The sequence below is a fragment of the Micropterus dolomieu genome, linkage group LG05 (genome assembly GCF_021292245.1).
Source record: "Micropterus dolomieu isolate WLL.071019.BEF.003 ecotype Adirondacks linkage group LG05, ASM2129224v1, whole genome shotgun sequence".
Taxonomy (NCBI): Eukaryota; Metazoa; Chordata; class Actinopteri; order Centrarchiformes; family Centrarchidae; genus Micropterus; species Micropterus dolomieu.
In genome coordinates, this window is record NC_060154.1 from 27,927,926 (window position 1) to 27,949,307 (window position 21,382).

General features: G+C 40.9%; 1 protein-coding gene across 1 annotated transcript; it reads left to right on the forward strand.

Moving 5' to 3' along the window:
- The first annotated feature begins 1,265 nt into the window (after positions 1–1,265).
- On the forward strand, positions 1,266–20,197 carry hs2st1b (heparan sulfate 2-O-sulfotransferase 1b). The gene is made up of 7 exons (XM_046050084.1): positions 1,266–1,881; positions 7,515–7,753; positions 12,616–12,701; positions 13,043–13,181; positions 13,292–13,389; positions 16,464–16,621; positions 18,930–20,197. Exons 1-7 carry the CDS (start codon positions 1,758–1,760, stop codon positions 19,154–19,156), a joined length of 1,071 nt encoding a protein of 356 aa, XP_045906040.1. The 5' UTR covers positions 1,266–1,757; the 3' UTR covers positions 19,157–20,197.
- The last annotated feature ends 1,185 nt before the right edge of the window (positions 20,198–21,382 follow it).

A 21,382-nucleotide genomic window follows, 5' to 3' on the forward strand; every position in this document is an offset into this window, starting at 1 on the left:
CTGAAACTAAGAAGAGAACATACCCGGTTGCCTGATATGTCCCCATTTTTCTGATAATATTGTTAGATCTCTCAAGACTCTTCCCCTTTCACAGTGGATGAGGAAACTAATTTATTTGAGAATAACATACCTGTAATCAGCAGGGTAGATAGTAGAGGTCAGGCTTTTCTTCTTCCTGTTACTGGTCTGTGCTGTGCTGCAGATGTATGAGGTTTGGATCAGCTGCTCTATTATAATATGAATGACCCAACCATGCGGTCAGAGAAGCTAACTCATGTTCCTCTAACATTATTATCAATACAATTTCTGTCAAGTGTTTGTCGAAAATCAAATTCACATTGCTTTATCTAAACTTTTACATATTTGCTTCGGTATCACCTGAGCCTGATTTCGTTTATCACTGACTGAGTATCTAACGAAGTCACATGTGACCTGGGTGACTTATGGCACATAGAATAAAAAAGCAATTTTTAGTGGTCAAGCATAATGTTTTTATTATATTCCAATCAAATATGATGTTCATATATACATTTTGCTCATGGATAGTGATGTTACTAAATAATGATGCCTGTCTCTCGCTTTGTACGGCCTACGTCAGAGTAATAACATACAGTATGCTCTAAGCTGGTCAATTTGCCTAATCTTCGCAGGTCTTCAGACCGCGGTGGAAACACACAACAATGGGCTGAAGGAACCTTTTAGTTCTTTGAAAAGTAGATCCTGGGATTCCTGGGTACTTTTGGTGGAAATGTGGCAAAAAAATCCTGTATGGCCAGGTAATGTTTCCTTCTCACACAGATTTAGCAAATAGGTAAGCAAACTTTTGTCTGTCATCTGAAACTCCAAGAACCACAGTTACATTTGTAATTGATCCTATTTCATCCCTGCTGACCACCACAGACTTTCCACCTGAATGTCTTCCACACACATACCTATTTAAGGCTTGGGCACCTTTCACACCACACTGTATTTAACTGGAAAGAGCCTTGAAATCTGTGCCAGTGGTGTGATGTACTGGAAGAGTGAGAGCGTGTACATTTGGAGATGCAGAGATGAGATTAATGAGGCAGGGCAGGTATGGAGTTTAAAAACACTGAGAGCAGGTGACAGAAAGAGAATTAGGAAAGCAGGTTTAGACCTGTGTTTCATATTTGTTCATCTTTTAAACCATTTAGTGCCATCGCACACACTCCGGTCCAGTAGGTGGCGCAATTTGTGATCCTCCAGTAAACACACAGAAGAAGAAGAAGCTACTGTCCAGTGATGCTGCTTGCTGCAACACGCTTGTGCGCGCTGCTGTGGAACTCTGCTCTGTAGTTTGGAGTCGCTTTTGACCATTTGTTTTCCTCCAGCCTCAAGTCGCATTTTAAATGGACGGAGCTCGACGGACTCTGCATGCTGTCGGCGGCTTAAATCAAAGCATGCCCGACTTCAAAATGCGGACTGACTAGCGTTACGTATTCCCGAAAGCTGCCGTTAGCATGAGCTTTACGTGGCTTTATGAGAGTAAGCGCAGAAGATAGCTAATGTTAGTTTGTTTGGCTAACGTTGAGTTAACCGTGTAGGACTGCAGTCGAGTACCAACTAACTTAATGGCGCTAGACAGTTAACGCGAGCGAAATTTATTTTGGTTTGCCTGAAGTGAATCAGTTTAGATGAGTTAGTCAGCAGCAGATGCTAGTGAGAACGTTAGTTCATTTGCTGGATTAACGTCAGCCATTAGGAGTGGGTCTGTCCAGGGTTCATCTGGTTGTTTGATGGGGCTTTTAAGGACCATGATGCCGCACAAGTTGCAGCTTGTGGCTGTTTTGGCATTTGGAGTGGCGATGCTGTTTATTGAGAACCAGATCCAGATACTGGAGGAGTCTAGAGCCAAACTCGGTAAGACCAAAACAAAGGTGGTTCACTTTGTAAGCATAGATTATTGCACTATTATTATTTTAATGCAAAGTGCTCCTTGAGTCTTTCGAATATTCCAGCCGAGAAATTTGGCACAGATACATTTATCCTGGAGCATAATGAAGGAATTGCTTGAAAACAGTTATCGCACACTGCATTACGTTCATTTTAAGTTTTAGCAAACATAGTTTTCTTAGTTTTATATGCTTTTGTCTACAACTCCTCATTTTAATTTCTTTTAGGGACTTTCTATTATTTAATGTACCCCAGAGCCCCGAAGCTACAAATATCCTGGAGCCTCCCTGAATGACAGGGGGAAATACATGGCCCTCCTTCCGCCATAAATAGTAACCCATATTATGATCATAGTCACACCAAAGGTAGCGTGTTTTAGAACCATGACTCTTAGTAAGTCACTAAACACTTTCATAATAAGTTTATGGTCAATCGTTTGTTTCAAGTCTTCTTCAATACAACCTTTTAAAGAAAAATAGACCATAAAGCAGAGAATGGTTCAAGGCGGGAGTATCTGTGATTGACAAGTCGTTACCATGGCAACCTGTCAGTCAGTCTAGAGTGAGTCGAGCCCACATCACTGTGTAAGTTTAACCAGCGCCATTGAAAAACTTTATTAGGAGCTGGCTGTTCACTTTCGCCGCTGACAGATGTGATTGTAGATTTATTTCTGAAACAGTTTGGCAGTTCTAGCAAACGGTCCTCGCATTTCTCTCTAATTTATTACTTAATATTTTCTAACATCGCCAACAGCAGATAACGCTGCCTGTTGCTAAATTAGCCACACAGCTAATGCGATGTGTTTATCAGTGGAGTAGGGTGAGATTAATGAGCGATTAAACTGTAGTGTCTCTCGTTACAGTCGGCGTCAGAAATGATTAAACCAGAGGGGACATGTGAATAAACGTGAGCTGGACATGTATCTAACACACAGTTGCAGGTCCTGTTGAAGACAGTCATGTAGTATTAGATAATTATAGGGCAGCCTTTCCTCTGTGTCATAGAGCCAGATGGTAGTTAGGAAATAGCATTGGATAGAATAAACAGAGTGCTGGTGATTAAACTAGATGTAGAAAGTAGTCACCATGGCAGATTATAACTATTGCTGACAAAATATATATATATATAAAATTATTTGCCTATGCAGAAGAACCCTTTTTATTATTATTATGATAGCAATGACATGAGAGATGATATATTATTATAATTTTTAGTTGTAGTACTATATTGGTATTTCTATAGTTTCTGTTTCACTGGCCCCACAATAGATACACTATTTAATTTAATGTTCATTAGTTTAGTATTCTATAATTTATAACAAATCTGATTTTTTTAAATGTTTTCTGTAGTTTTATACATTTGTCTCTTTATCAAAACTTTAATGTATTTATTTACTGTACTTTTTTCAAAGGAATATTTCTAACAATAACAAAGTTTCTTTCTATACTGCATTACAGCATTGGTATCCTGGTATAGTCTCAACAAAACAAATGTTAGGGATATTCTTTGTTTGATATGTGTTTCTTAAAACTACCAGATTTTAAAATCCGAAAATATCGGTATCGGACTTAAAAATATTTATATTGGTCAGGCTCTAGTAGACGCGCAGCTCACCTCCTACCACTACATCAGTGATGATGATCACGTGGTATATTTACCCTTAAATGTGCATATCCCCCTTTGCCGCGGTGTCAGTCAGTAGTGATGTTGTTTTTAAGTAGGCTGCTTTTCTTTCTTATTTACCATGACGTCTTGCCTCTTTGTCTAAAAGAGGATATTTTGAAAATGCCTGAAAAAGTCTGCATCATTTCAGCACAGTGGACACCTCCCCTGCGCCCAGCTGTTTGTAATGACGTTTCAAGATTTTGGCCATGCTCCTTATAACTTTCTCTTGGACTTCTGTAATTTGTACCACAGCAGAGCAGCAGCGCGTGTCTGTGTTGGAGAGAATCACATAAAGGGAACTGGAGCCAAAGGGCCCATCATAACAGCCTGCATTGGGGCCCGTTGTTACTACATTACGCTACTGCCTACACCAACAACAGTGGCTAAACTCAAAACAGTGGAGAAGAAACGGATATATACACCACAACACCACTAGTGTTTTAGTGGCTTTATTGTCATCCTCCTTTAAAACAAAGTACTTCCATACAGAATTACAGTTTTCTTTTTGATGAGTCAAGGAGGAGCTGCAGCTGCACTTTGTCTTGCCATCTTCCATGTGTTGGTGTTACCTACTAGGGGTGGGAGAAAAAAATTTACATTTATACAGGGGGTAACACTTACCGCTAGGCTGACTCTGTGTGTGTGTGTGACGAGTGAGTGCACAAGCAATTGAGAGAGAGAGAGAGCTGCAGAAAGTAAGCGGTGGAAAATATTTAAGTTACTTAGTAAGTTGTCAGTCACAGTGTGACCATTACTAAAAGTCTGTTGTTTCCCCAACTGCTGGAAAAGTGAAGGCACTAGCTAACATCTGCAACATGGGTTTTTTAAAATTTACGAGCAGTTGTCCCAAATCCTAATGAAAAATTAAATTGTGAAAACATTCATTTGGTGTTGCCCACAGATGGGCACTGTGTGACTGCAGGGGAGCCTTTTAAATGTAAATCTGTAGGTTACACGAATTATGGCTGTTTTGTTTTGCCATGTACAGTTGTGTGTCGCAAATTGATAAACTACTTGATGCTGAATTATACATTTACGGAGGGAAAATCAAAACAATCCATTCATCAAATGATTCGCTGACATGGAGCCGGGTGTCCCGGGGAGAGGTCAACATCCAGCGAAAAAGCAAAAACGTTACTGCAAGTACTGGGAGGAATGGGAATGGAAATGCACGTGGATCACTGAAACCTTATGAGATCTTAGCAAAGTGTTTTGCAAAGTCTGCAGGAAAGAATTTAGCATTTAGCACGGGGGGAGGCAGATGTCAAACTGCATGCTAGCAGCAAGCAACAAAATGCCAGTGGTGCAACTGGCCGTCATGCAGTTCGCTTGATTGTGCTATGAAGTTGACATCACAACTGTACTCTGATTCGGACATAGCTAGAGCAAAAGCTCTCGTCACTAGTGTACTGGAACCCCTTGCTTCTGAATTCGCCCAAACCCTTCAGTCAGGTGGCACATACTTTTCCCTTGCAACTGATGCCTTTAATAAAGGTCTGCGTCTGCGCGTCTGTGAATTATGGCAAAAGGCACTCTGTTTACCGAAACCTAAAACAACACAACAGCAAGATCCTGCACGCTAACTGCCCTGCCCACATAGTCCACAATGCAGTAAAACGTACCAGCAGTGTACTGGAAATAGATGCGGAGACTGTAGTGATGGAGTCATTCAGTAATTTCAGTTGCTCTGCCAAGGGAGTTGCCACACTCAAGGAAATGTTTGAATTTGTTGATATGGAGTACCTTACCTTGTTGCGCCATGTCCCGACCGTTGGTTGAGTCTTGCTTCCAGCGATAAACAGACTCGTTAACACCTGGCCAGCTGTGCAGAGCTACTTTTTTGTCGCAGGGACGCGAGGAGTGTCCCCGAGTCATCTGGGATGTGCTCACAAGTGGTGAACATGGTGAAGAAGGGGAAGAATGTAGCAAGCTCGAGGTCATTCTCTTTTTCTTGCAAAACACTCTGAAGATGTTCTCTGACGCTGTGTTGAGTGTGCATAGTGAGTCTCACCTCAGTTGAAGTGCATTCGCTGATGAACAGCCTTCGAACCAAACTCCAGCAGCGCAAAACAGATGCTTTCTTCGGTGCAAAATTTCACCGTGCTTTAAACTCTGTTGCTTTCAATACTGACAGGCTCCGTAGAGACTTCCTACGTTTCTGAGATACTACGATGAAACTGGACATCTGTACAAAGTCCAGTGTCTGTTGTTTCCACAATTGCTGGAGAGAGAAGACGGTTGGCGCTAACTAACATCTCCCTGTGCTTCAGACTCTGGTCTGAAGGCTGAGCAGGACTGGACAGGGCGGATTCACGTTATTACACAAGCATTGTTTCAAGGGGAAAGTACATGAACACGCACACACAATATTACCCGGATTAAATAACCAAAATAACCAACATGGGGAAATTATGTCAGTTAGAGGCTCTGAATTTTGGTTTTGATTACTTGTCAATTAATTGTCCAGCCCTAATATTTAGCGTGACCACGCTTTGTCTTCAAAACAGTATCAATTCTTCTTGGTATACTTGCACAAAGTCAGGCATTTTGTAGGCATATCGTCCGGTGTATGATTCAACAATCATACCAAACAGGTGCTAATGAGCACCAATTCAATTCATATGTAGGTTGAAACACCGTCATTACCTGAAACAGAAAGAGCTGTGTAGGAGGAATACAGCTGGGTGAGGAACAGCTAAACTCAGCTAACAAGGTGTGGTTGCTGAAGACAGTTTACTGTCAGAAGTCAGACACCATGGCAAGACAGAGCACAGCAACAAGACCATGGTAGTAACACCGCATCAGTAAGGTCTCTCCCAGGCAGACATTTCAAGGCAGACAGGGGTTTCCAGATGTGCTGTCCAAGCTCTTTTGAAGAAGCACAAAGAAACGAGCAACACTGAGGACCGTAGGTGGTCGACCGAAGAAACTTACTGCAGCAGATGAAAGACATCATGTTTACTTCCCTTCGCAGTCAGAAGATGTCCACCACTGCCATCAGCTCAGAGCTGAAGAAAACAGTGGGACTCTGGTATACCCATCTACTGTCCAGAGAAGTCTGGTTGGAAGTGGCTTTCATGGAAGACTTGTGGTCAAAAAGCTTTACTATGCACAGAAACACAGGAACGTGGGTGCAGAAAAATAGCAGCTGGTGCTCTGGACTGATGAGTCAAAATTGCACTATGCACTGAATTGTACTTGTAGAGATTTGTAATCAGAAAATAGTTAGCAGCAACTCACTGCCTGCACATTTACTGTATAATGCCTTTAAGAAGAGGAAAATTACAAGGGCCAAGAGAGCATCCATTTGCCTTCAAATGCGGACTAACAAACATGCTGCAGACACATGGTGTCTCTCTCCTCATGGTGTCAGACAGTGAAGGGCTGCCCAGGCAGCAGGATGCCTCCGTTACATTGAGCGACACACTGCCAGTCCAAGAGATACTCACAAGGCCATTCCTGTAATTGGCTTTAATTAACATTGCAGTGGAGAAAAGAAGTGGGAGAAAACACTTTTAATTATGCCTCCTGTCAATATTATCAGCAAAAGCTTAATTACTTGTTTCGATGTTATTGTGTTTTGAAGGTCTATGTTGTTTTCCTTAATTAAGGCTTGCTAACAAGCCTCGCCGGCCTTAATTTAAAAACTACTTGTTCATTTTTATAACGGATGTACCTTTTGTCTTCGTTGTTGTGTTGGTGGCCTCACACCTGCTGTGCGTGCTGGCAAATGAGAATAACAAGCATCAACTAACTTTTGGCTTATTAAAATCCAGGCAGCAGAGAATGCCAGCCAGTCTATAATCACATAAATTGAGGATTATATTGATTTTAGTTTAGAAAAACTTTCCCCAAGCAATGAAAATTTGCTATATTTGACATTCTTTTCAAAGGTATATCATTACTAGTCCATATTATGTTTTCTGCTCATACAGAACGTACCATTGCCAGACACGAGTTGGCTGAAGTAGAGCAGCGTCAGAGTGAAGATGCTGGTCGGGGATTGTCACCACTGGCAGAAAAAGATGACATGGTCATCATCTACAACAGAGTGCCCAAGACGGCCAGCACATCCTTCACTAACATCGCCTACGACCTGTGTGGGAAGAACCGCTTCCACGTCCTGCACATCAACACAACCAAAAACAATCCCGTCATGTCTTTACAAGACCAGGTAAGACCGTCGGCCAATACTGTATGTAGGAGCGGGGTTGCAGACTAAAACAAGATCATAGAGATGTCACAATTAGGGGTGGAAAAATAATCTATTCCTAGATGCATCGCGACGTGGAAGATTATGAATCGATGAACAAATGTCTAAAAATCTATTATTTAAAGAGGCTATATTTAAGTTTTTGATTTTAATCGATCAAATTGTCATTGCCTTGTTGTCAGTGGGCTCAAAACTCACTTAGAAATGAAGCACACGCCGGTTTTCTCCGTTGCTTGCATCAGCCACTATTCTGCTTTTAATGTGAGGTCTCCGGGTCGGATTCAGCCCTGTGCGCGCTCCCTGGCCTCTCTCTGACTACAGCGACAACACGGCAGCTAACGACCGCTAACGACATGCAGTCCACTAACACCATAAAACAACCAGCTCACAGCAAAACACAGGCTCCATGTAAGGATACAAACAACAATAAAGGTTTATGTGCTGAAACCCATCAGACCAAACAGGTTCAGATGATGTCGAGTAAGAACAAAGTTTGCATTAGTAAAGCTGGAGAAACAGAGAAAGTCACGTTAGCTCGCCGGCTAACGCAGAGCAGTTGCTAATGTTACCCGGTGCAAAGTTATATCGCTTTCCACATCAATTCACAAACTAACGCCACCCATGTTGATTTATCCTGCAAGAAAGGATGTAACGGTGAAAAAGCAAATGTGGAGCGATTTGTTTACTAACGTTAGCCTACAGTGATGCAGCCAGGAGCAGCCAGCTAACGCTACAGTAGCTCAGACCTGCCGCTGTTTGCTTCGTAACATTCAGTTTATGTTTATTGTGGTTTTACCAATACTCAGATACACAGCTTCTCCACCTCTCGCTGTAACTAACTGTGCTGACATTGCTGAGCCTCCGGTGAAAGATGTAAAGATGGTTACTGAAAGCAGCAGGCGAACTAACGCTGTAGCACTTCGGCTTAATACAGTAAATGTATCGTGATCATGTAACGAGCATGGATTAGTTCAACCTCAATTTTATTACTGTAACGTTGCAGTGGCAGTTTACCTGAGTTTCCAGCTCTGTCTGTTCTACAGCCGCTGTCACTCTGCCTCTGAGACGTGAACGTTGAAGTAACAGAGCCTGAACATGTCTGGAGAAAAGCCACAGCCTGCATGCATGTGTTTCTGCGTTTATTGCAGGATTTCTGTATGAAAGCGTTTGTGTCACTGTAACTATGTGTGAAGTGTCCTTGGGTCCCGTGAAAGGCGCAAAAAATATTTATTTATGTAACGTTAGCTAAATTAGTAACGAAGTAATAGTAATTATCAGCTGTATGTCATTACTAGCTAACCTACTAGTCGAGTGTTGAGAACATCAGGTGGAAGCTTAGACTAAACTGGTGTACAGCTCTGTCCTGTACACATACTGTACATCCTTCTTCTTCTCATCCTTGAATTTTAATGCGCAAATTAAATGCTTAGTAATTATCCAGGGACCCTGTGTAGAAAAAAAATTATGCATCAAGATGCATCGATAATCGTTTTATTATCGAATCGCAGCCCTCTGAATCGTAATCGAATCGTGAGATGCCTGGAGATTCCCACCCCTTGTCACAATCCCATTTAAAACATGAAAGGTCAGAATATATTACAGTGTTTAAACTACTTCAACTGCAAATACTACTACATTTTAATTCAGATCTCCAGTCAATAAAAGCTACTAGACAGAAACTTGACTCCACCTTTCACATGAGCATATTTTAGTACACGATACGAATATTGTTTGAGCCGTATTAGTTAGTAGTTTGTGTCAGACTTGTGTTTTAAAAGCTGCAGAGAATCACAGCCTTTTACATTGGGTGCATTTATTTTGCTGGCAGTGCCGCATAGTGTTAATGCCTCAAAGCTATGCTAGTGTTATTTTTGGCTGCTAGTGCCAAGGTAATATCCTGTCTGCCATCTCACAACAGGCTGCCCCCCACCATCTCGCCAACAGTCTGTTTCCTCTGCACATGATAAAATAGAGACGAGGGGAAAGGGATCAGTCTGCTGGCACATCAATGAGCCCAACTCATTTTACAACAGGAACATTCAAATTTGTATCCAGTAATAGCTTTTAGCTTAGCCAAAACTGGCGAATATACTTGGCTTTGTCATATTTTTCCTCTGTCAAACCGCAGACTGTTTGTCAAAGACAGAAGTGGAGGTGGTGTGCTGGTCTGTGAAAAGGTTGTTCAGAAATTGGTTCTGTTTGAAGTTAAGTGATTAAGAAACATGTACTACTTGTAGTCACACGTGCGTGAGACATAATACAGCTGTTGAAACTTGTACACCTTATTTTGATGTAAGAATTATAGCGTTAAAGCATTTTATAAATTGAAGTACTATGATTTGACCAAGGCTGTAAATTATGTTGTAGACTAAAGGCACATGTCCCTCTCACTTTTCAAAATCCTGTTTTTGCCCTGCCTAACCTTTTATAGCTTCAGATTTTAGATTTTCTTTCTCTTAGTATCCTGCTACTGTGTAGTCCACCTTCCCACAGTCATCTATTAAATTAAGAAGGAGAAGCGAAGATAAAATAAGGAGAAAGAAATGTAAGCTTTGACGTGTGAAGGAGGATACAATACAATGTTTTTGTCATTGACCAAATGTGGTTATCACCACATATTTTTGCTAAATCTCAAGGAATGCTACTTCTACTAAGTGTACTAAAATATTAACAACTCTAAACGTTCATGAAATATATACTTCGAATCATTACTATTGATGTAACCCACAAAGAATATTGAAACGTTTAAAAGCAGTATTTGGAAGTGCATGCAGTTCTCGGCAGGCATACAACAGCGGCAGAGCTGATGATGACACTCGACAATGGTCACCGACACCTGTCATCATCCAATCACAGCCACCACTCACGTACCTCAGTATGCATTAAGTAACGTTAAATGCAGCTACTGTGGAAATTGACAAAATAGCGGCAAGTGAAGCCTCGTAGTGTATCACAACAGCACCGACTGTCTTGTTAAGCTAAACGGTGCATTTTTTCATGACTCAAATGTTGTGAAGAAGATGCACTTGGTAAGAACGAAAGCTGAGATGATCACAATGAACGTTTTAAGACTGAGCGGGATACCCTGAAAGATCTCTCCCTGTCTGAAGGTGAGCCTGTGTTTTACTCTGTTGCCACTGACGCCTCAAACAAGGGAAACTGTTTCCAGTGTGCACGAGATATTTTTTGATGGATGGTTTCAATGGTCTAATGGAGTGCGGTGCAAGTTACTTGACATTCATGAAGATAGTGAGGAAACTGCAAATGGTATTCAAGTTCTGATGAACTGCCTGAAAAACCATGAACTGGAAATAAAACGCATCACAAGTAGCTATGTTCTTTTTAGTTTGTCATTTGTACATGAAGGGGATCACCTTTTCTAACCTAAAGTGTTTATTAGACAAATAGTAAAGGTAACTGGTAGTGGTTCAATGAATGTGTTAAAAGTGCCTGCTGTAAATAAACTATTATTAAACCTACCAAATATTTAATTAAGAGATTAGCTATCATTTTGACAAATTGCTTAAAATAATTCACTGTATATTCACACAAAAACATACGCGCACTGCTGCAGCATTAGCAGTTTAGCAAAAAGTAAATTTATCTGTTAATCAAGAAACTATGTAAAGCACCTCGTACTGTATTCCCTATTGGTCTCCGTGTTCAGTCCCGTTCATGCCTTGTTTACTGGGAGGCTGCTGAGCGCTCGGCTCCAGTTCTGGTGCCCCAATCCGGCGCTGCTCGCTGACGTTATCCTGGCCCGAAAACCTCCGGTGCTTGAGTAGAGATGTAAAGTTAAACACAATACACTCCCCAGGTGCTCCGAGCTCCCAGTCCGGGCGGAGTTAGCTATGACCACTAGGCTTACTGAGCTAGTTCTATAACGGCAGCTAATTAGCTACGGTCAGTATCACTTTCTGTTTATCAGCAAACTTCATAAATCACAGAGAGTTTAGACAGAGGAAACTTAAATGTTAATTTTATGAGGCCCAAAAGTTCCAGTGTTGCCTTTTTAGACAGCGGAGGACGCAGGCAAACAGGGCCATGTTGACAGAGCAGCTGTTAACTGCATGTGTAGCCACAAATTTAACTAAAATTGTGCATTGTAGCACAATACTAACGATGTCTTTGAAAAGGCACATCATTCATGATCTAATATCGTAATATCGCACACCCCAAGTGCAACCTGTCATAAGAAGTTAAATTTTTACTCCCATAATTCATTCAAACTAAGCTGAGCAACATCCTGAAGGTCTGTATCAAGCACACTAAAGATGATTTTATTCAGGGTTAGTGCATTGCAAATACAGAGATGAATGCTGCAGTTCTACAAGACATTTTTGGTTATACTATCATTATTATGGAAAGTGCAACAACCACTTTCATATCACATTAATAATCACATTTCATTCATTTTTATTTTTAAGTTGAAACACATCTAACACCCCCTCCATACCTTTGCTATTGACCCAGGAAGTCTATAAGTCATTCCAATCTGATTGGCTACCTTTTGAGGTGATCTGCTGAACGCCACAGCCTCTTTATGCAAGTGTGCTTTCCGTACAGTTAATCTTCACTAAAACGAACTTACAGTGGCGTCTGCAAAGACTCACTGCAGCTTTGCAGCCTTTAAAACGTGAAAAGGGGAAGCCAGTGTCTTTTTGAGCAGAAATGCAAATGTCCAAGTCTTCTGCAAAGCGAGCCATTTTCACTTCCCTGTCCCAGTGTTATGTTTTTTTTTTGTTGTTGTTGTTGCTGTGGTTTTTCATTTCCTGGAGTTTCCCTGCTGCTCCATAATTAGTTTCCATTATCTTTGGCTACAGGTGCGCTTTGTCAGGAATGTCACCTCATGGAGAGAGATGAAGCCCGGCTTCTACCATGGCCATGTAGCTTATCTGGACTTCTCAAAGTAAAGCCCTTCATGTCCTGTAATACCATTTAATATCCAGATTAACTACAAACAGTTAGCAGAGCAGATAAAGGAAGGTCATGTATTGATTTCTAACATGTGCTTTAGTGTTGATTAATAGCATTGTTGTCCTTATCTCCCCTGACACTATCATTTCTGTAATCACAGGTAATTATCCTAATGGTGTAAGTGTTCGTCACTGATTCTGTAGTGCAATAAACATTATTAGTTGGGTTAGAAATGTGGCAGCTCTGTGGTTTGATGTCTTTTGGAATTAGAAACTAGTATTCAAGTGTCAATGCAAATAAAATAAAAATACGTCAACCCCTTTCTTCTTTAAGGTATGGGGCGAAGAGGAAGCCGATGTACATAAATGTGGTGAGGGACCCCATTGAGCGCCTGGTGTCATACTACTACTTCTTACGTTTTGGAGACGACTACAGACCTGGTCTTCGACGAAGGAAACAAGGGGACAAAAAGGTCTTTATTTAGAGCTCACCAGCCCTCCTAAAATAAATCTTTTCTTTCAAGGCCCATTGTTTTGTCGGCACATAAATTTATGGTTAGCAAGTGTCTCTGTTGTCTTTTAGACCTTTGATGAGTGTGTGTCGTCAGCGGGGTCTGACTGTGCTCCTGAGAAACTCTGGCTGCAGATCCCCTTCTTCTGCGGCCACCACTCCGAGTGCTGGTGAGTGGGCTGCATCAGAAACTCAACACAATCACAGTAAATGTTTCAAATGAATTGTTTGCAATTTTCTGATTGCAAGAGCCACTTTTGTTTAATTATAACTTACACAATTAACAGCGTCCTAACAAGCTGCAGCAAGTTAAAGTTTAAGCGGGTGGCTGTTGATTTCAGCATCCTTTCAACATCATTCTCCCAAGATTTTGTGGAAGAAAAACATAATAATTGACGAAAAGCAAAATTGTTGTCATACTGCAGTTTGGCCAATGCTTTCTGCATCTTTTGATCTCCACATGGACTTTTTACCTGCATGCAACCAAAGCCAGCTCAGACGTGATAGGTCAGTACGACTCGCATAACAAACGGAAACCAGAACGCTTCCAATACCAAAATCTTGTCCCTTGCCTACAGATATCTGCATTCAGATATCTCTTTAAATAGATTAGCAAACCCTTGCTTGTTTCCAGCAACTTACAGAGCAACATTAGTTTAGTGTTGTGTTTCTGGCTGATGGCTGTCTCTTTTAGGTCTTTACCTACTCCTGGAGGAAATATCTCTCTCCGTAGCTGTTAAAAGCTCCAATAAGTTCACTAGCTAGTTGCTAATTGTGTTATTTTGTGCTGAGCAGGTGGTGTACTGTGGGATTTTAGAGCTTTTTCTCTGAAAACAGGCAGCTTGCAACCGAAAACAACACTGTAAGAGTGAATCAAAACAGTAAAGTTTTGGGGGACCGATAACAAAATCAGTAAGATATAACTCGCTATAAAACACCGTAAAGCAGAGGGGAGCTGGAAAAAGAGTGACTCCTTTTCCCTTTATCACATTGTTTTTACATTGTCATTTAATGCATTATTATAAAAATTACAAATACAGCTGCTTTAACTAAAACAAAAACTCTGGGAAGGCCCTCAACAATAATTAACTGTATCATCCTATGTGATTCTATAACTGTATAAACAAGATCAGTTTGATTGTGCTTGGTACAATCTTATTTAATGTAGACAACAAATCTACAAACTAGAAAATAACTGCAACGGAAAATATGCAATTCAAATATTCTTCTGAAAATCAAGATTAGATATTTACCCAAGCAAGAACCTCCAGCAGGGGTCGAGACTCCTATTTTTGTATTGGTCTTAAGTAATATTCTAATTTTCGGAGATCCTGAATTTGGGATTTTCATTAGTTGTCAGTTTTAATCATCACAATTAAATGAAATAAACATTTGAAATATATCAGTCTGTGTGTAATGAATGAATATAATATCCAAGTTTCACTTTTTGAATGGAATTACTGAAATAAATCAACTTTTTGATATATTCTCCGATGTGGTAGTCAGTTGTTGAAACAGAGTTATCATCATCAAGCAGGTCTGTTATACGTTATAAACGAATGTGTTGAAACAGAGTTGTAGTTTTATAAAGTTTTAAGGAAGCGCTGAATATTTAGCGCTATCTCCGCCATTGTCGTGTGGTTTCAGTGTTGTTAATGCTGTAGGTGAACCAATGTGAGATCCACAAGCTAAGCAATCTAAAAAGTGCAGGGGGGATGCAGCTTGCTAACCAGGCTAGTTAGCGCCACCGTCTCGTTCAAATATCGCCATGTGAGGTGCCTGGTTGCAAATATCATTATCAATTTTATTTATATAGCACACTTAAAACAACCAAGGTGCTACAGGTTAAAATACAACAACAAGACACTACTTACACAGTAAAAGTACAGCAATTATAATATACAGTATATGATATGTAGTGATATTAAAATTGCCAAGAATAATAATAATAACAGACTTCAAAGGAAATGCCAAAGAAAAGAGATGTGTTTTTAACAGTGATTTAAAACGTTGGAGAGTTGAACCAGTTCTGATCTGGACTGGCAGGTTGTTCCACAGGTTAGGGGCAGCTACACTAAAGTCTCGATCGCCTCTGGTTTTAAGTCTGATTACATCCAGGAGGAGGAGACTGGATCTCAGCACTCTAGCTGGAGTATGAACGTGAAGAACCTCTGTTAAGTACAATGGAGCCAATCCATTAAGGCATTTAAAAGTTAAAAGTAAGATTTTATAATCAGTCCTGTAATGAACAGGAAGCCAGGGGAGGGAGCGCAACACAGGTGTAATGTGGTCCCTCTTCTTTCCTGTCAGGAGGCGGGCAGCAGCATTTTGGACTAACTGCAGGCGCTGAATAGATGACTTGTCTAAGAGCACTAGGACGGCAGAGACTCCTGAGTCAACAGTAAAAATCAAGTCATTAAAAACTCTTAAAAGTGCTGTGACGGGGTTTGAAGCCGGACTGGAACTTTAAACATTATTATTAATTAAAAATGTTTGCAGCTGGGTAAAAACTACTATCTACTAACTTAGGTAAGAAAGACAGTTTAGAGATGGGCCTGAAGTTAGAAAGAACAGAGGAGTCGAGACTTTCCTTTTTTAGCAGGGGCTGTACGCGACAGCGTGTTTGAAGGCGGACGGAACATGACCAGAGACAAGACAGGTATTTATCAATGACAAAATACATGGTCCAATGAAGACAGGGAATGCTGTCTGAGGGACAATTTGTGGGCCGCAGATGATGGACCACCTCAGATATGGGCTCAAACTGATCTAGGACCGTAAGGCACATAGGACGAACAGAGGGATCATGGTCAGAGGATGTGGTTACAGAAGATCGAAGAGCAAAAATCTTCTCAACAAAGAATTTTAGGAAAGAGTCACCGAGGTCCAATGTAGGTGTAATAGGAGCAGAGTTGCAGGGATTTGTAATGGTGTTAAACAATCTTGATTTTTTTTAATGTTGCAAAAAATCAAGATTGCGGCGCCCAAAATGCCAAACATCAAGGCTTTAAATGAGTAGTGCACAAACCAATGGGTGACGTCATGGTGACTACGTCCACTTCTTTTCTATGTATTTACCTCATAGTTCAGCCAAAAAGCACATTTTCAAGCTTACCATGGAGCATTCAGCATCAGAAGCAAATCATTGAATTTTTCCTGCATGGATACTACGTTGGGGCACAAACAATAGAAACACAAACTGATTGATCTCAGATTTATTGAAAGTAGTTAATAATGTGTGCAGGAACGTAGGCAGTAGTTGGGCCCTGGAACAGGCCAAGTACAACCTGCTGAATGAGTACCTGCTGGTTGGAGTAACTGAGGAGCTGGAGGACTTCATCATGATCCTGGAGGCAGCACTGCCACGCTTCTTCAAGGGAGCCACAGAGCTTTTCAGAACAGGTACACACAACAAACGCCGCCTCCTTTTTTCCAGAGGGTCCAACTGCAACTTCCATTGCAGACCTCCTCTGTCAGGCCGGTCAGGACAGGAAATACACGCAAAAAATACAACATTAAAGCGTGCGATTTTACAGGAAACGCAGTCAAAAATTATAATATTTAATCATGTAGACACTTATAGGGGAAGGGATTTTGTCGTTGATTTATATTTAATTATTTAGTCAACATTTTAACAGGAAACTAGCAGGCTAATTCCTTTAATATAGCATATTGATTTGAGCCTATTCTACTTAACACATTTACTTGCCAGTGTAGCAACAAAGCCCACTGTATATCGCTTCAATCATTCTAGTAGTAACAGTATCTTTTTTACAGGCACTATTTATTTACCCCAGATGTGTGTGATACTGCAACAAAGTTTAAGTTTCAAAAGCCTGAAACAGACTACTGCTCAGGGAGAGACCGCAAATCCGCCCTTTATGGTATCATATTAATTATTAATCCTGTCGTAATGACGTTCATGCGGTGCGCAGCATAGTTCCTTTGGAAAACGTGTTTATTTTAGCCTGTTTATTGTATTAATGTAAATAATTATTTCAATGAAAATACATATATGATTAAAAATAATGGCTGTAGGTAAATGAATTACTGACCCCCACAGATGCATGATTTTACTGCTTCCAGAAGAGCTCAGACCCTCCTTATGGACCGTAACTAGAACCCTGCTGGATCAAATGGACTACAGCTTGTGGACAATCAAACTGTAAATTCCCTAAACATGAACAAAACAGCTGATTCAAACTGTCAACTCGTTATGAATCCTGAAGCTGCTTCAATCAGCTGTGAAGCAGGGAGAGATTAAATCATGCAGGACAGGCGGTAACTTTCTCCAGGAGAGGGTTGGGAAACACTGTCGTAGTAACGCTACATAAACTTCAATTCAACTAAGATGAATTCATAGAGCCAGCAAAGTCTTGTCCTGTGTAAGGGCCCTGGTCCACCAAAGCGTTTTTTTCTGACGCCAGCGTCTTTTTTCACTTCATTCCAGTGGGAGCGCCGCGTTTTTACAAGCTGGTAAAAACGGCAGCAGCGTTTTTTTACAGACGCCGAGAGTTGAAAAATGTTAAACTTTGGGGAAAAACGCTGCGCTCGTCACTGTCACTTTTTCCCCAGCCGTCCAATCACAGTGCAGGAGGGGCGGGACAAACACCACACCGTAGCAACAGTTACTATCCTGGAACCGGGCCTCGTCCACTTGGACCAAATGGTGGTACTCGCCGAGATGTTTCCGCGCCCACAAAATCATAAACCCACATACGGCCAGTCCGTCCTCTCTCCCTGTCTGCTTCAGCCTCCTCTTCGTACAGAGCAAGAGCCAGAGCAAGTACTCTACTCTGTGTTGACATTTTTACATCCAGTAACGTTAGGTAGAATTACTTGCAACCACGGATTTAATGTATCATAGCAACCTAAGCAGGAGGAAAAACCGCTGCGCCTCAAACGCACGCTAGCGCTCCCTGCTGGGCGTTTACAGAAGAGCAGCTGGCGTTTTCAGCTGGCAAAAAACGCTTTGGTGGACACAAGGCCTAAGTGTGAAAAAGCTATACCGAACAGTCTAAACGATATAGATCTTTATTTTATCTTCTTTTGGACAAATAACTAACCTGAGCATCATAGTCAACATAAGACAAACGCAGACCTGGGCCCTTGCTTCACAAATGCTTCACAAAAAAAGTTTAATAAAGCCGAACACACAGTAGCTTCATACAGTCTGAGTAGCTTACATTATCCAAAGGAAATAAAGCGAATCCTACTACTTCAGGAGCTAACGCTAGCCACCGTTGGTGTAGCCTAATGTTACCTATGTAGAACGACAAATAACCTAACTTACACGCATGTAACATTCTGTAATTTGTGTGATTTAGATGTACAATATTGACAGCGGTAGCTATTTTGACGGCGAACATATACCTAGAGCAACGCATTCAGACTTTACTCAACGTTTGGGAAAATGCTAAGTCGCCTGCCGTTGTCGCGATGTGTAGAGTAGCAAAACAACCAGGAATGCATCACGTTACGCCCTGTGGGGGACCGACAGTTTATTTATGGTTATTTCCTGTCCTGACAGTGGAGGTCTGCAGTTGGACCCCTCTCCCTTTTTTTGAGGTGTTCATTAGTGAGTTCTGCTGGTAGCGAAATCATCATTCAAGTGAAGAATTTATGTTACTAAGCTTTTTTTGCTCATTAATCTGTAGTAACCCTGCGTTGTCTAGACTGACGCTCATTAAACGTTCCTGTGTTTCTCCAGGAAAGAAGTCCCATCTGCGAAAGACCACCGAAAAGAAGCCTCCAACCAAAGAGACAATAGCCAAGCTGCAGCAGTCTGACATCTGGAAAATCGAAAATGAGTTTTACGAGTTTGCACTGGAACAGTTTCAGTTTGTGCGTGCCCACGCAGTCAGGGAAAAGGATGGAGAACTTTATGTCCTGGCTCAGAGCTTCTTCTATGAAAAGATCTACCCCAAAGTGAGCTAGAGATGTAGCCAAGAGTGACTAGGGCTGCACAGGGACTTTACAAGGCCTCAATTGGAAGTCATTTACACTGAGACGCACACGTTCATTGAGTGATGCTGGTGAAAGCTCAAGTGCTTTTTCTGGGATTTAGATTTTGACACTGTTGCAGTTACAGAAAATCCCTTTCAGGCAGTACAGTGGAATTTCTACAAGGAATGTGTGTTTGCTGGTGCAGCTGTTGAGAAAACCTAACATGGATGAACAGTCAAGTCTGAACGGTGAGAAAGAATCCGAGCCCAGAGCTGGGTGAAATAGTTACTGAATGTGATGCATCAAAACCCAAACACAAGCAGCCTTTGATTTATGACGTTCTGGTTTGTTTTTTTTGGGGGGGGGGGGGGGCAAGTTCGACAAGTTTAAAACCTTATTAAAAAGAGTTTTTCTGTCCCCTGACACATTTGAAAATGAAATGAGCTCAGACAGCTTGTTAAGCTCCGCGTTGCATTACTTTCTTTTTTTTTTCCCATACTACGTTTTAGCTGCACAAACTCTTTTTTAAAAACTGATAAAACTGTTACAAACACACAAATCTCGAGCTGCATCTGTACATACTGTAATAACATGCCCTGAACATGTTTTTGGACCAAACAGTAGAAAAAGATTGGACCATTGCATCATTGGTGCGTGACTAACAAATGTTTTTATGTTATGTTTTTTTTTTTATCCCACTGAGATGTTCTCAATGTTTACACTTTTTTTTTAATTTTTTTAGAATTCTACCACAGACATAGTGACGTGCGTGTGATTATGTGAAAAAGAACAGAAAGTTTTGACTTCAGGGATCACCAGAGCTTTGACTTGGTCGCAGAGTCATTTCCAGCAGAAAGAGAATGGGCCAGAGGTCAAACTGATAGTGCCTTTATTACAAAGTTCATTTCCCTGTGATCCCACAGTCATGTTTCCTCTTTTTTTACGTGTAATCTTTATGAACTGCAGATCCTGTTTCTCATCTGTTTCACACTTACCCCATTAACAGCCTAAGCATAAACAAGTAACCGCAAATTTCTTGGCACATTTTATTCTTACTGTATTCTTTACTGCGAGTTGTTGATTGTGTCTAATGTGTGTGTTGTGGTCTATTGATGTCTTGCACTAGTGAGGCAGTTTTAATGGCACCACTGTAGAATTTTGAAGTAGCTTTGGTTTTTAAAGGGAATTGCACTTGCCTAAATTTTGGGAGACTTTTAGAGTATAGACCAAGCACCGACTGTGTATGACGACGATGTGTATGAAAATCCCTGGTTTCCAAATTTCCCATAGTGCAACTTGATAGCATCTTTTGTTAGACCCTCCCTGCCTGGAAGGTGGCGTTTACGACACAATTGTTCAGCATGGGTATTATTATTCATGTCCAAACACCATGCTGTCATTGTAGATGACTATCACTTAATTATAAGAAATTTCCGGATGAGACTGATAAGGATTTGACATTAATATAACATCATACCATATGTTCTTTTATCAAAGATTTTGAGCAATATTGTCCGTCCCTCAAAATGTTATCAGGCAGAAACCTTTCAAAACAATCTCATCTTTTTATGGACAGCAGACCTGCGAGCTTCTAGATAACTCAATTTAATTTCTTTATCAATTTGGTTACTGACGTTTGAATGCAGTTGTAGTACTGTATGGTTGATCCCACACTAGCAGCTTTGAGAGTTTGTACTGAGACAGAGTGGTGCTTACTAGCATGCTCCCATTAGTGTACTATAGTAACACAATGTCAATGCTAAAATTCTGTTGTGTGTCATTCAAACATCTTACTCAGAAGCACAACTGTCAATATCATGGTGCTAGAGAAAAAGTCAGGGGATCACGATATCATTAGACTCTGTCCTTTGGGCACCGTGAAGATCTGTATTCGTTCGTTCAGTTTCATCTAACAGGTTTTGGATTGTTGGATGGAAGGATTAGTATTTCAGTCTGGTTAAAAGGCATGTCTTTTTCTTTTTTTTATGTTTTATTGCATCAATCAAAAAATGAAGAGATTTCAGGCTTGGCGAAACAGGTGGGACAACCAATCAATCTCAATATCCCTAAAGACCCCTCACAAAAACATGGTTCCTGCCTACAGCCTAAAAAGAATAACCAAAGTAGAAGCAGCAAAGCGCAAACCATCCTGACTTTTAAAATGGAACACCCTGGATCCTACATTTCCCATTATGCAACTCAATTGCATCTGTGATT

Bases quoted from the DNA above. Each gene is read 5' to 3' on its own strand.
- hs2st1b (XM_046050084.1), top strand. From the start codon at position 1,758: ATGGGGCTTTTAAGGACCATGATGCCGCACAAGTTGCAGCTTGTGGCT. The intron at 7,754-12,615 runs GTAAGACCGTCG...CTTTGGCTACAG, and splicing joins TCATGTCTTTACAAGACCAG to GTGCGCTTTGTCAGGAATGT. The intron at 12,702-13,042 runs GTAAAGCCCTTC...TTCTTCTTTAAG, and splicing joins GCTTATCTGGACTTCTCAAA to GTATGGGGCGAAGAGGAAGC.